Genomic DNA, 15182 nt, shown 5'->3' on the forward strand with positions numbered 1-15182 from the left:
TGTCATTCGATATGCCTCATTGAGTCTCTGGAAATCTATGATGTTTTTATTGCATTTAGCTTCTCACTACTCCATTCGTGGATGCCTCAATGTTTCCCACACTGAGCCCGGGCCAGGATATGTTGTCAAGCGTATTCCACTGCATTGTTCGCCGTGCCTCGATGTGAGGGGGCAGGTATATATGTACATGGGTTTTGGAGTATGCTGTGCCATGTGCACACATTCTGATATGCTATGATCTGATATGGCCATCTGATATGATATGTTATGTTACGGGGTTATCCCCTACTCTGTTCCGTATGTATGGTGGCACCAGCGTCGGGGGGTGGCCACGTTCTGTTTGTCGAGCCCTTGACAGGGGCCGGATATGATATGTTGTATGTTTCTGAACACACTCCTCATGTTTTGCTAATATGCATTTGATACTTCAGATGTCACACTCACTTCTCTGTAAGTCCTGTTTCGGTTATGATCTTGTTCCGTATTGGGACCAGGTACGACATATGTTTTCAACAAATACTATTTATGCTTTATGATCAATATTTTGCTAATCTGGATATTCTGTCCATTTTCTGTACCTTCTGTTCTGATTATGACTTTGTTTACTACGTTTTGTGCTTTACATACTCAGTACATATTTCGTACTGACCCCCTTTCTTCGGGGGCTGCGTTTTCATGCCGCGCAGGTACAGAAGACAGATTTGCTGACCGCCTGCCTAGGACATCTATTCTGCTATATTGGGAGCGCTCTTTTGTTCAGAGTTTGTATATTGGTACAGTTTGCCGCTATTATATATATGTATGCTATTCAGGGGTATGACGGGGCCCTGTCCCGTCTTATGATTATGTTATGATCTGTAGAGGTCTGTAGACATACTTGTGTGGGTTCTGATATGTTCGGGTATGATACGATCTGTGACAGCCTCATCGGCCTCCATGTACTGTGTCGGTTCTTTTATGCTAATTACTAACGTCAAGTGACTTTTATATTTGAAATATTCTGTCATTTTGCTAATTTGGGTTATCGGGTACGTCTGGGTGTCCAGCACGGACACTAGTCGCGGCCTACTGAGTTGGGTCGTGACAGGTTCTTTGGCCTAACGTCTAAATCTTCTATAAGTCTATGATTTCTTCGAATGATTGACCTTCTGAGCTAGTAAGCTCACGATGCTTGGTGTGCTACGATAGTACTAAGTTCCTCGTATGACGAGTAGGCCTATAAGATAGATGTAATGATAATGATAGTAATGATGATGAGAATAAAATGATGCTAAAGATGCTTATGAGTTATGATATGTATGTGTGCCTATGAAGGGCTATAATAAGTCCCCGAGCTTATGATGCCGGGTAGAATATATGTAAATGAATATGTATAGAGTATGTATATGATTACGTAACGCGCGCACACCTCTGCAGATGGTACGGATAACCCTGATGCCTTGGTAGGGCCAGGTATGTATGACCTTGAACCTGGGCTGGCCAAGTATGTATGAAACACCGAACCTTCATGGTCGGGCACGCTATGTATATATATATGCTAAGTATATGACATCAATATGAGTACGAATGTGTTATGAATATGATTATGATTGGGAACAAAAATATGAATGCGAAAATGACTGTGAAGGTAACTAAGTACGGACATGGGTGTATGTACACGGATACGCAATAGAAATGGAATGTCCTTGTGGAACGCAAGTATGTGCTATGACGACGATATTATTGTCTCCCATGCTATGCTATCTCATATGTTGACTACTATGCTTTTATATTGTTGTTAATCATGCTTTACATACTCAGTACATTCTTCGTACCGACGTTCTTTTGTTTATGGACGTTGGGTCTTGCCCGCAGGTGGCCAGGTAGATAGACTCGATCCATAGCCTCATTATTCAGGGACTACATTGCGGAGCTCCATCTCATCCGGAGTCGCAGATTTTGGTATAGATTCTTTTGTGTACATATTTATGGGCATAGCAGGGTCCTGTATCGCTTATGTGATATGTTATACCCTTATTAGAGGCTCGTAGACATGTGTATGTGGTTAGATGTGTTTGGCCTTGTCAGCCTATATTCTGTATATCATTTTGTTGGCCTCGTCGGCCCATGTATATTGATGTGGCATAGATGCCTATGATGATATAAGAAATGTTGCCGTCCAATGGGACTAGTATGATGGATGACTTGAATGCATGATTTGATTTACGGCTCACCTAGATGTTATGTGAAAGTATGTCAAGGGGGTGCCCGGGGGGGATAGCACCGGGTGCTCGTCGCGGCCCCTAGTCAGGTCGTTACAAAAGTGGTATCAGAGCAGTTCAGTCCTAGGGTGTGTCTACAGGCCATGTCTAGTAGAGTCTTGGTTGTGGGTGTGTTGCGCGCCACACTTATAAACAAGAAGTTGCGGACATTTTTAGGAATGAATGGCCTTCTTTCTTCATAAGAATCGTGCGAAAGAGCTATGGTGTAAGAAATTCTTGTTCCTTAATCGTGTGTTGTGTATTTCAGAAATGCCTAGTAAGAGAAAAGCTACAGCAGCCCAAAAGGGCAAGACGGTGGCAGAAAAGCGGACTGAAAGAGCACCGCCACCGGTAGTAGAGGAAAATGAGTCCCAGAGTGCGGCTCAATCCCAGTCCTCCCAGACAGTGCCTATTACTGAGGAGCGTAAGGGAGCCTCAGCCCTAGCTCCAGCACTTCCAGCTCCTCCACCGGATGCCTCAGGATAAGATGTGAAAGAGGCCATACACTTGCTTACTCAGTTGGTTGCTTCTCTGACTCAGCGGCAAAGTACAGGGACAGGTGATAGGGCTGTTAGTGCAAGGGCCCGTGACTTCATTACTTTGAACCCTCCGAAATTGTTTGGATCAAAGACGGAGGAGGACCCTCAGGATTTTATTGATGGTATGATAAGGACGCTTCGCCTGATACATGCTTCAGACACCGAGTCGGTGGACTTAGCGTCGTATAGATTGAGAGATGTCTCGATCCAGTGGTATACGGTTTGGATGGCCTCACGGGGAGCCAATGCACCTCCCCCGGTATGGCAAATGTTCGTTGATGCTTTTCTCCGACATTATATGCCTCCAGAAGTTCGGCGAGCTAGGGCCGATAAATTCTTAAACTTGAGGCAAGGTAGCGTGAGTGCTCTAGAGTATAGTCTCCGCTTCAATTCCTTTGCTAGGTATGCTTCGGCCATGGTAGCGGACATGGGTGACCGAGTGCACCAATTTGTGAAAGGCCTAGGGCCACATTTGATGGATAGGTGCTTGACTGCGTCCCTTCTAGATGGTATGGATATTGTACGTATTCAGGCCCATGCTCAGAACTTAGAAGAAAGCCTGCAACAACAAAGAAGGGAACGTAAGCAAGATAGGGGCCATAGCATGAGGGCCAGATCTTCGGGTCCGATGAGTGAGATTACAGGTGGGCACAGGCAGCAGTTTCCCAGGCATTCAGGCTACTCTATGACCAGTGCACCTCCACGGTTTTCAGGCCAGAGATTTGATAGATCTGCTCGTGCAGGGACGAGTCCGAGTTCTTCAGGGTCTCAGTTTAGAGATGATTCGGGTCAGGCAAGGCCACCCGCACCACGATGTTCCCAGTGTGGGAAGTTGCATTGGAGTCGATGCCGATTGGGTTCAGATATTTGCTATTCATGTGGTCGACCAGGAAATATCATGCGTGATTGCCCCTCAGTTCATGGTAGAGGTAGGACCCAACCTTCAAGGTCGGTAGCCGGATCTTCAGCATCTGTATGCCCTATGGGGCCAGGGCCACATGCGCCAGTCGGCCATGGTAGAGGCAGAGGGAGTGCTCTCACTTCTAGCGGTCCTCAGCACCGTATTTATGCTTTGGCTGGACGCCAAGATCTTGAGTCTTCTCGTGACGTGGTCACAGGTATATTATCGGTATTCTCTCATGATGTATATGCTTTGATTAATCTGGGCTCCACATTGTCCTATGTTACTCCATATATTGCGGGTTGATTTAGAGTCGAACCAGAGTCGATCAAACCTTTTGAGGTGTCTACACCCGTGGCTGAATCGGTAATAGCTAGCTGAGTATATAGAGATTGTGTAGTTGTGATATGTGACCGCCGTACTATAGTTGACTTGCATGAACTAAAGATGGTATATTTTGATGTCATTATGGGCATGGATTGGTTGGCTTCTTGTTATGCTAATGTTGATTGTAGAATGAAGATGGTTCGTTTCCAGTTTCCGGGAGAACCAGTTTTAGAATGGAAAGGGAATACGGCATCACAAAAAGGTAGGTTTATTTCCTATCTAAAGGCAAGGAAGATGATCACAAAGGGATGTATTTATCACCTAGTACGAGTTCAAGATATGGAAGTTGAATCGCCAACCCTTCAGTCAGTTCCCGTAATAAACGAATTTCCGGATGTGTTCCCGGAAGAGCTTCCAGGCCTTCCTCCCGAGCAAGAGATTGATTTTGCTATTGATGTGTTGCCAGACACTAAGCCTATATCTATCCCTCCTTATAGAATGGCTCCGACAGAATTGAAAGAGTTGAAGGAGCAATTGAAAGACTTGCTTGAAAAAGGCTTTATTAGGCCTAGTTCATCTCCGTGGGGGGAACCCGTATTGTTTGTCCGAAAGAAAGATGGCTCCTTGAGAATGTGCATTGACTATCGACAATTGAATAAGGTGACGATTAAGAATAAATATACTCTTCCGAGGATTGATGATTTATTTTATCAATTACAAGGTGCCAAGTGATTTTCGAAGATTGATTTGAGGTCTGGGTATCACCAAGTGAGGGTTCGGGAGGAAGATATCCCTAAGACAGCCTTTAGAACAAGATATGGTCATTTCGAGTTTCGGGTGATGTCATTTGGGCTAACTAATGCACCGACAGTATTTATGGATTTGATGAACAATGTGTTTAGGCCCTTCGTGGATTTATTTGTGATCGTATTTATCGATGATATCTTGGTGTATTCTAGATCCGAGGCAGAACATGCGGACCATTTGCGCACTGTCCTTGGAGTTCTTCGAACTCGAGAGTTGTTTGCAAAATTCTCCAAGTGTGAGTTTTGGTTGAACTCAATGGCATTCCTCAGGCATATTGTTGCAGCCGATGGTATTCGAGTGGATAGTCAAAAGATTGAGGCCGTGAAAACTTGGCCAAGGCCCACAACTCCTACAGAGGTTCGTAGCTTTCTGGGCTTAGCAGGTTATTACAGGAGATTTGTTGAAGGTTTCTCTTCTATTTCAGCACCACTTACAAAGCTGACCCAGAAGTCAGCAAAGTTTCAATGGACAGACGCTTGTGAGCGTAGCTTCCAAGAGTTGAAAGATAGGTTGACTTCTTCCCCAGTCTTGACACTTCCAGAGGCATTGGAAGGATATGTTGTATATTGCGATGCTTTGGTCATTAGGCTGGGCTGTGTATTGATGCAGCTTGGTAAGGTGATTGCTTATGCTTCAAGGCAATTACGGAAACATGAACAGAATTACCCGACCCATGATTTAGAATTGGCTGCAGTGGTTCATGCTTTAAAGATATGGAGACATTATTTATACGGTGTCCATGTGGATATTTACACAGATCATAAGAGCCTTCACTATATCTTCAAGTCGAAAAAGTTAAATTTACGGCAACGACGATGGTTAGAACTGCTAAAAGACTATGATGTTGATATCTTGTATCACCCCGGAAAGGCAAATATTGTAGCCGATGCTCTTAGCCGCAGATCTATGGGAAGTCTATGTGATATACAACCAGAGAAGAGAGAGATGGCTCGTGAGCTCCAACAGTTAGCTAGCCTAGGAGTTCGAGTAGTGGACTCAGGTAGTAGGGGAACTACAATTCAGAATTCAGCAGTCTCGCCGCTAGTAGCAGAAGTGAAAGAGCGACAATATGAAGATTCCATGCTAATGCGGTGCAGAGATACACTCCCTCAGAAAGAGGAGTCCTCATTTGATATTTCAGGAGACGGAGTTCTCCGATGCCGAGGCAGATTATGTGTTCCCAATGTGGCGGGTCTACGCCACCAGATATTGAGGGAAGCTCATTGTTCCCGTTATTCTGTTCACCCCGATGCGATGAAAATGTATCATGATCTTAAGTCTGTATATTGGTGGAATGGAATGAAAAAATATATAGCAGAATTTGTAGCTCAATGTCCCAATTATCAACAAATGAAAATCGAGCATCAAAAGTCGGGTGGATTGTTGCAAGCTATAGAAATCCCAACTTGGAAGTGGGAAGTGATTAACATGGACTTCATTTCAGGCTTGCCCCGTTCTCGACATAAGTATGATTCCATATGGGTGATTGTGGATAAACTCACTAAATCAGCTCATTTCCTACCGGTCAGAACGACCTACGTGGCAGAAGATTATGCAAAACTTTATCTTAAAGAGATAGTGAGACTCTATGGTGCTTCGGTATCGATTATCTCCTATAGAGGGACTCAGTTTACAGCTAAATTTTGGGAGTCTTTCCAAGAGGGCCTAGGGACCCAAGTGAGCCTTAGCACGACATTTCATCCACAGACTGATGGACAAGCTGAGCGCACCATACAGAATCTTGAAGATATGTTACGGGCATGTATGGTAGATTTTGGAGGTAATTGGGATGATCATTTGCCACTCATTGAATTTTCTTACAATAATAGTTATCATTCTAGCATTCGAATGACACCGTATGAGGCTTTATATGGGCGAAAGTGTAGATCCCCAATTGGGTGGTTCGAGATAGGCGAGACCAAATTGATAGGGCCAGACTTGGTCCAGCACGCCATAGAGAAAGTCAAACTCATACAAGATCGATTATTGGCAGCTCAAAGTCGCCAAAAGTCCTATGCCGATAATCATCGAAGAGAATTAGAGTTCCAAGTGAAAGATTGGTGTTCTTGAAAGTGTCGCCGATGAAGGGCGTTATGAGATTTGGCAAGAGGGGAAGCTTAGTCCCCGATACATTGGGCCATATGAGATTATGCGAAAAATAGGCAAAGTGGCCTATGAGCTAGATTTACCTCAGGAGTTAGAGTCCGTTCATCCAGTGTTCCATGTCTCGTGCTTCGAAAATGTGTTGGAGATCCTACGAGGATCGTCCCAGTAAATGATGTTCAAGTGACAGAAAAGTTGACTTATGAAGAAATATCCATTGCCATATTAGATAGGCAAGTACGGAGGCTTAGAAATAAAGAAGTGGCCTCAGTTAAAGTTCTATGGAGAAGCAGTAAACGAGAGGAGATGACATGGGAAGCGGAAGAAAGAATGCGATCCAAACACCCACATTTATTTCAGCCCTTGGAGGAGATCCAAGATGAGATATCAAGATCATGAGGTATGTATGTTTTCCTTTTATGCTTTTGGGTCGTGTGTGGCCAAATTTTGTTGCTATTATGTTGTTGCCCTATGAGGCATTGCTATTGTGGGTTGTTGTGACAGGATGGTAGCGCCATATTATAGGGGAAACTCTGGCGAAATTTTTATAGAATTCCCGAACACTTTAACATTCGAGGGCGAATGTTCTTAAGGGGGGAAGAATGTTACACCTTGGAAAATCTTTTGTTAATGCATAAGTGAATGGGCTAGCAAAGGGTATGAGTATACGATATGTTCATGAGTAAGCGATGACGCTCGACGAACTCTAGATAAGATTTCAAAGATGTTAGAGTTGGGGGAAGAAGATCGCCAAGAGAAGGCAAAGTATTTGATACGTATCGGAAAGGAAATACGAGTAACGAGTTAGCGAGGCATTAAGGATGTCTTGGAGAAGAGTGACAACGTACCTTAGATTGGTATTGAAGTGTTTAACAAGTGTTAAGAAGGTTCCATAAGGATTGGAGATCAAACGAGTCGACGAAACGGACTTCGGAATCACTGGGGATTATACGGCCAAACATACTGGCCGTATAATTTATACGGTCCGTATGTTTGGGACAGTATAATCAGCCCAGCAAGGAAAAGGTTTCTGGACCAAATTTACAACCAAACATATGGTCCGTACAATTTATACGGACCGTATGTTGGTCCGTATATTTGGTCGGGACAGATTTGGATCAATAAATGAAGGGGCCAAGTGTTATTTCATTTCACTTCTACATCACACCCCTTCTCTCTAAAACATCTCTCTACATTTATTCCACAAATGTTCAAGGATATTTAGTGATCAAAAACATAAATCAAGTGAATCAAGTGTAAGCAAACCCATTAAGGATCATTCAAGTCAAGAAATCTCATGGAGATAAACTAGGGTTTTTGCTCAAGTGGAGTATTATCAACTAAAGCTTGTTCCTACAACATCTAAGGTAAGATTTATGATATTTATATGTTGTTTAAGGTATTAAGAGTTGAAATGCTTGGATGGTAGAAGGGGATGGTAAAATGGGTCATGAATATGGAATAGTGTCATTTTGAGAAATAGTTTGAATTGAATTATGGTTCTTGATGTGTTGTGATGTAAATACGATATAAATGACGTTGAGAACATGAGATGAACAATGTATGTGAATGGGCGTAGTCGTGTGTATTATAGCCATGGAGAGGAGTAATTGAAAGCAATTGAGGAATGTGGATAATGTGGATGAATAATGACTATTGTTATGGTATTGTGAATGTATTATTGATGTTTGGGAGTTGAAATACATTATGAAAGGAATGTCGTATAAATAGAGGAGATGCTGCCCGATTTTCTCTAGCTTTAGCCATGTGTGCTAGTTGTCGATTCTAACGATAGTATGACCTTTAATGAAGGTATAAACGCAAGCGTTGAAAGAGAACGTACTAGTGATATATATTCGAACGAAAGGTATGTAAGGCTAACCCTTATTTCATAAGGCATGGTTCTTTGGCCTAACGTCTAAATCTTCTATAAGTCTATGATTTCTTCGAATGATTGACCTTCTAAGCTAGTAAGCTCACGATGCTTGGTGTGCTACGATAGTACTAAGTTCCTCGTATGACGAGTAGGCCTATAAGATAGATGTAATGATAATGATAGTAATGATGATGAGAATAAAATGATGCTAAAGATGCTTATGAGCTATGATATGTATGTGTGCCTATGAAGGGCTATAATAAGTCCCCGAGCTTATGATGCCGGGTAGAATATATGTAAATGAATATGTATAGAGTATGTATATGATTACGTAACACGCGCACACCTCTGCAGATGGTACGGATAACCCTGATGCCTTGGTAGGGCCAGGTATGTATGACCTTGAGCCTGGGTTGGCCAAGTATGCATGAAACACCGAACCTTCATGGTCGGGCACGCTATGTATATATATATACATATATGCTAAGTATATGACATCAATATGAGTACGAATGTGTTATGAATATGATTATGATTGGGAACAAGAATATTAATGCGAAAATGAATGTGAAGGTAACTAAGTACGGACATGGGTGTATGTACACGGATACGCAATAGAAATGGAATGTCCTTGTGGAACGCAAGTAAGTGCTATGACGACGATATTATTATCTCCCATGCTATGCTATCTCATATGTTGACTACTATGCTTCTGTATTGTTGTTAATCATGCTTTACATACTCAGTACATTCTTCGTACTGACGTCCTTTTGTTTGTCGACGCTGCGTCATGCCTGCAGGTGGCCAGGGAGATAGACTCGATCCATAGCCTCATTATTCAGGGACTACATTGCGGAGCTCCATCTCATCCGGAGCCGCAGCTTTTGGTATAGATTCTTTTGTGTACATATTTATGGGTGGGGTCCTGTCCCGCTCATGTGATATGTTATACCCTTCTTAGAGGCTCGTAGACATGTGTATGTGGTTAGATGTGTTTGGCCTTATCGGCCTATATTGTGTAAATCATTTTGTTGGCCTCGTCGGCCCATGTATATTGATGTTGCAAAGATGCCTATGATGATATAAGAAATGTTGCCGTCCAATGGGACTAGTATGATGGATGACTTGAATGCATGATTTGATTTACGGCTCACCTAGATGTTATGTAAAAGTATGTCAAGGGGGTTCCCGGGTGGGATAGCACCGGGTGCTCGTCGCGGCCCCTAGTCGGGTCGTGACACAATCGTTAAACTCATCGTAGTATATTTGTGCTAAGCTCTCAAGTCAAACTATTTTATATCCTCCTGAAAATCGGGCAGCATTTCCCCTGTTTATATGCTTAGCCCGAAATCTCAATTCAGTAACCAACAACAACAACAACAGTACCAACATCAATAACATCATTTCCAACACAAATATGTACCATAAAACAGCCCACACGCTGTTTTCCAAATTCCATAACTAACCAACTTACTACACAATTATTTAACGACTTTATCTCCGTAAATAAGCCTTAAATAATACCAAAAGAGAAAGATTCATACCTTTTTCTTGGTAAAACGATAATATCTTCAAGATTCCACCTTGAATGCAAGCTAAATCCAACGCAAGTTAATACCGTGATTACAACTACGCACTATCCGAGCCTTGATTAGCTAAAATCACTCAATTCTCTCAACTTTTTATGACCAAAATACCCCTATATGTGCTGAGCTCCCAATCTGATTTTTTTTTGTGAAACAAATGGGAGTTTTCCCCTTTTATAAAGTTCAAATTCGGGTCGGTTCACTGTAGCACTAATTTTACACTTTTCTGCTCTGTCAGCTGAACTTTTAACAACTATAATTCTCTACTCCGAAGTCAAATCGACTAGTGATCTGTTGCGTTGGAAACTAGACTCGACGAACTTCATTTTAGGCTTTTGCTTCACCTTAAAACACTTAATATCCTAAGAGATATTCGTCTACCAAGTTGGACCAAAAGTTTCACACAAAACATTACCCATCCTTTTTCCAAAGTCGTACTACTCCATTTCTTCCACTCATTTCCTTATAAAACGATGTGTAGATATTGGAGATTAGACTAGATTAGCATTAAATGAGTTTGTTAGAGTTAGTTAGCGTCTGAGTGAGAGAAAGTTAGTTAGTTGATTAACATGTGCTACTCACATGCACATGTATAAAAGTTGTATAAAAACTGTGCAACTTCATAATGCACATATATGAAATAAAAATATCCTTCTTCTTCTTCCACAAGTTTCCCCAACTTAATGCTTTATCATTTCCATTAGAACTAACTCCATAACAATGGAGTATTAACTTGCACAAATTCGTATCACATTCCACAAATTAACATGGTATCAGAGCAGCGATTACTGAATAGAATTAGAGATTGAAAATTGAAGTTTTTGGTTCGAATTGAAACTCAACAATGGCGGAATTAACTGTTGCAACACTCGAACACAGTCATCATTTATATCTCCATTCTTCTGACACACCAGGTGTAGCATTAATTGTCGTTAAACTCACAGGTCCTGAGAATTATGGATTATGGAGTGGAGCAATGAGACTATTACTATTGGTGAAGAACAAATTAGGGTTCATAGATGGAACCTGTTCGAAAAGTCAATACAAAAGAGAATTGGCTGACCAGTGGGAGAGATGTAATGTAGTGGTTCTCTCTTGGATTAGTAGTATAGTTGCACCTAGCTTGATGACTACCATTGTTTATGCTTCAAATGCAAAACGAGTGTGGGAAGATTTCAAATAAAGATTTGCAAAATCAGACCTAACAAGAGTGTATCAACTATAGACAGAAGTAGCAACTCTAAGACAAGGTATTGATTCTGTGACTGACTACTATACTAAGATGAAAAACCTGTGGGATGAATATGATATGATAGTTCCAGCACCTGCATGTGGATGCCTTGAATAAAAACCATATGCAGAACACTTATGTCAACAGAGGTTACTGATGTTTCTAATGGGATTAAATGAATCATTTAGTCACGTGAGGAGTGACATTCTACTCAAGACTAATGTTCCAAGTGTGAATCAAGCCTATGCAATAGTAACACAAAAGGAGAGCCAAAGGTTGTTAGGTGTAGTAGAAAGGCATAAGGAACCCCTCACAATGATGGCAGGAAGAGGATATGGTTTTAAGGGAAAGAAAGTACCAGGTCTAGGAGGTGCAGGATGTGAAGTGTGTGGATTTAAAAATCACTTGATAGAGGACTGCTATAGAGTAGTAGGGTATCCTGCTGACTTTAAGAGCAAGAGAAGGAACAATGCAGCTGGATCTTATCAAAACAACACTGGTGGTTTTAGAACAAACACTCAAACTCAACAAAGGACAACCAACTTTAGACCTTATGCAAACAATACACAAGCTGATGGACAAGTGCAGGACTTTGGCCTTTTTGAGGAGGAGCATAATCAACTGAGTAACTTGAACCTGAATCACAGTGCATGACCAAGTGATTCCAGAGAAAATTTGGCAGTTAATATGTCTCTAATTCCAAATTCTACTATATGTAATTGGATTGTAGACTCAGGAGCAACACACCATATAACTGCCTGTAAAAGCTTGTTAGAAGATTTGAAGTGTCTAGAAGAGTATGCATCTAGTACAGTTCAGCTACCTACAGGAAACAAAGTTCAAATAACAAATACAGGAAATTCAGTTATTTTGCGAAACTTGACAGTGAAGGATGTTCTGCATGTTCCTGACTTCAAATTCAACCTTCTCTCAGTTGCTAAACTAACCAAGGTACTATAAGGTAGTGTTAGTTTCTTTCCTAATTTATTTGTCTTGTAGGCACTTTACAGTGGCAAGGTAATTGGGCTTGGTAGATAGTCAAATGGCTTGGATTTGTTGAGGAGTGAAATAAATGCAACTGTAGGAGCAGCAATAAGGGACACTAGCTTGACTGAACCGTGGAATGTTAGACTTGGCCACCCATCCATCAAAGCAATGCAACACATTTCCTCTCTCAAGGATAACATAAATGCTAATGATCTAGATTGCTGTCAAATTTGTCCTATAGCTAAGCAAAGTAGACTGACATTCATATTTTCCAGCTGGTACATGTAGATGTCTGGGGTCCTTAAAAAACTCCAACTTATGATAAGAAACAATATTTTTTTACAGTAGTTGATGATTTCAGCAGATTTACTTGGATTTGTTTGCTTCAATCTAAGGCTGAAGTGTGTTTTGTTTTACAAGGCTTCTTCACTATGGTCAATACTCAATTTGATGTTAAAGTGAAAGTGTTGAGATCAGACAAAGGCACAGAATTTTTTAAATCAAAATGTGGAGAATTATTTTCTACTCTTGGCATTGTTCATCAAAGCTCTTGTGCATATACTCCACAACAGAATGGCATTGTGGAGAGAAAGCACAGACACATACTAGACACTGCTAGAGCTTTGAGAACTCAGGCTAACATTTCCATCAAATTTTGGGGACACTGTGTGAAAACTGCTACTTACTTGATTAATAAACTCCCTACTGGAGTTTTACAAGGCAAATCTCCATCTGAAGTTCTATATGGAAAGCCACCTAAAATATATCACTTAAGGGTATTTGGATGAATGTCATTTGTCACAGTTCTACCAAGACTAGACAAATTTGCTCCTAGAGCCAGGAAGGCTGTTCTCATGGGTTATTCAGAGACACAAAAGGGTTATAGGGTGCTAGACATAGAATCCAAAACCTTCTTGGTAAGTAGAGAAGTCACCTTCATGGAGCATGTTTTTCCATTCAAGACCAACTCAGGAGAATCTAAAGACATATTCCTACCTGCAGATCCACTTGGATCAGTCTCTTTTGTTGCTGATGCTGATCTAAGGGCAGCACCTCCATCTATTGATCACACCATACAACCAGTTCAGGCGATAGAGCCTGCTGAGCAACTGCCTCCAGCTGAACCTATTGAACAGCAAACTCAAGATGGCTTGGAGAATACTACCATACTTGAATTCACCACAAACACTGTGGCTGATATAGATCAAGTAGAACCTGTGACTGACGATGCAGTGGCAGTTACCACTGCTGAGAATCCTAGCAGACCAAGTAGAACCTCTAAAGCTCCTGTTTGGCACAGAGATTATGTTCTGCAACACAAAGCCAATTCAGCCTGCTTAGATCCCAGTGGAGACTGCTTATACTACTCTCATCTTAGTGTTGCATATCAAGACTATGTTGCTGCTTTTTCAGTTGCCCTAGAACCATCTAATTTCAAGGATGCTTCTAGGCATGAACATTGGGTTGAGGCAATGCAAGCAGAGGTGGATAATTTGGAACAGAACCAGACTTGGGTGGTAGTTGACTTGCCTCCTGGTAAGAAAGCTATTGGTTCTAAGTAGGTGTAAGGTAAAACATAAGGCAAATGGTGAAGTGGAGAGATACAAGGCTAGATTGGTAGCTAAGGGCTATAACCATCAAGAGGGATTATACTATTATGAGACTTTTTCCCCAGTGGCAAAAATGGTCACTGTCAGGATTGTCATAAGTGTTGCAGCATCACATACCTGGCCCTTATACCAGATGGATGTTCATAATTCCTTTCTACAAGGTAATTATCAGAAGAGGTATACATGGAGTTGCCTCTAGGTTTCCAGAGGCAAGGGGAGTATATCATGTTTTGTGTCGTATTATAACTTCTTCTTATGACTGTTATCGCTTAATTCATGACGAAACCGTCGTATTTGAACTTATGTCGTTACATTTCTTATGTATAGGTACGATGACGACAAACGATGGAAAATGTGCTTGAAATGATTGGAATTCGTAGCATATGTCGATTGGCTGAGGTGGCGAGTCGATGACCGCAAAGGACGAACTAAAAGGAGAGTTAATCGACTACAGATCCTCGCCTTCCTTCCGCATCGCGGAAGGATTGCGAGAAGCTCCAGAAAGTTAGGCGATCGATCCGCATCGCGTGAAGAAGGCGTGAAGCTGTAGACCATTGCGCGATCCTTTCGCGATGGGGAAGGAAAGCGGGACTCTGCGGACGTTTTCCCGATTAGACTAGGATTTGGATTCCTTATTTATTATGTTTACCCTAGCCTATATATACACGTTTTTATAGCTGAGAACGGTATGCTGGGATTATTCAAGGATTTGTAAGCCACTGTTCTCCTTTTTATCTCTCTAGGTTATTTTATTTTTCATCTTTTTCAACCCTAGTTTATTCATGGCTTCTTTTGTCTATGATCGAATCATGAGTAGCTAAATCTCCTAGTTCTAGGGTTGTGGAGAAACACTTGAAAGTTGATTGGATGACGATTATTATCTATTGATTTTCCATATTGTGGGTTTCTTATTTATTCTTGGTTTTAATTGTTTAATTATCTGGCCAATAGTTAGACACTATCTGTGGTGCATGG

General features: G+C 41.5%; 1 protein-coding gene across 1 annotated transcript; it reads left to right on the plus strand.

Annotated features, from left to right (window-relative positions):
- Positions 1-13385: 13385 nt before the first annotated feature.
- Positions 13386-14159, plus strand: LOC132624166 (uncharacterized). Its single transcript, XM_060338987.1, has one exon. It carries the CDS (start codon positions 13386-13388, stop codon positions 14157-14159), a length of 774 nt encoding a protein of 257 aa, XP_060194970.1.
- Positions 14160-15182: the final 1023 nt, after the last annotated feature.

This window comes from Lycium barbarum, chromosome 12, assembly GCF_019175385.1.
Source record: "Lycium barbarum isolate Lr01 chromosome 12, ASM1917538v2, whole genome shotgun sequence".
Taxonomy (NCBI): Eukaryota; Viridiplantae; Streptophyta; class Magnoliopsida; order Solanales; family Solanaceae; genus Lycium; species Lycium barbarum.

What these genes read in the sequence shown, in the direction of transcription:
- LOC132624166 (XM_060338987.1), top strand. Translation starts at nt 13,386, where the DNA reads ATGTCATTTGTCACAGTTCTACCAAGACTAGACAAATTTGCTCCTAGA.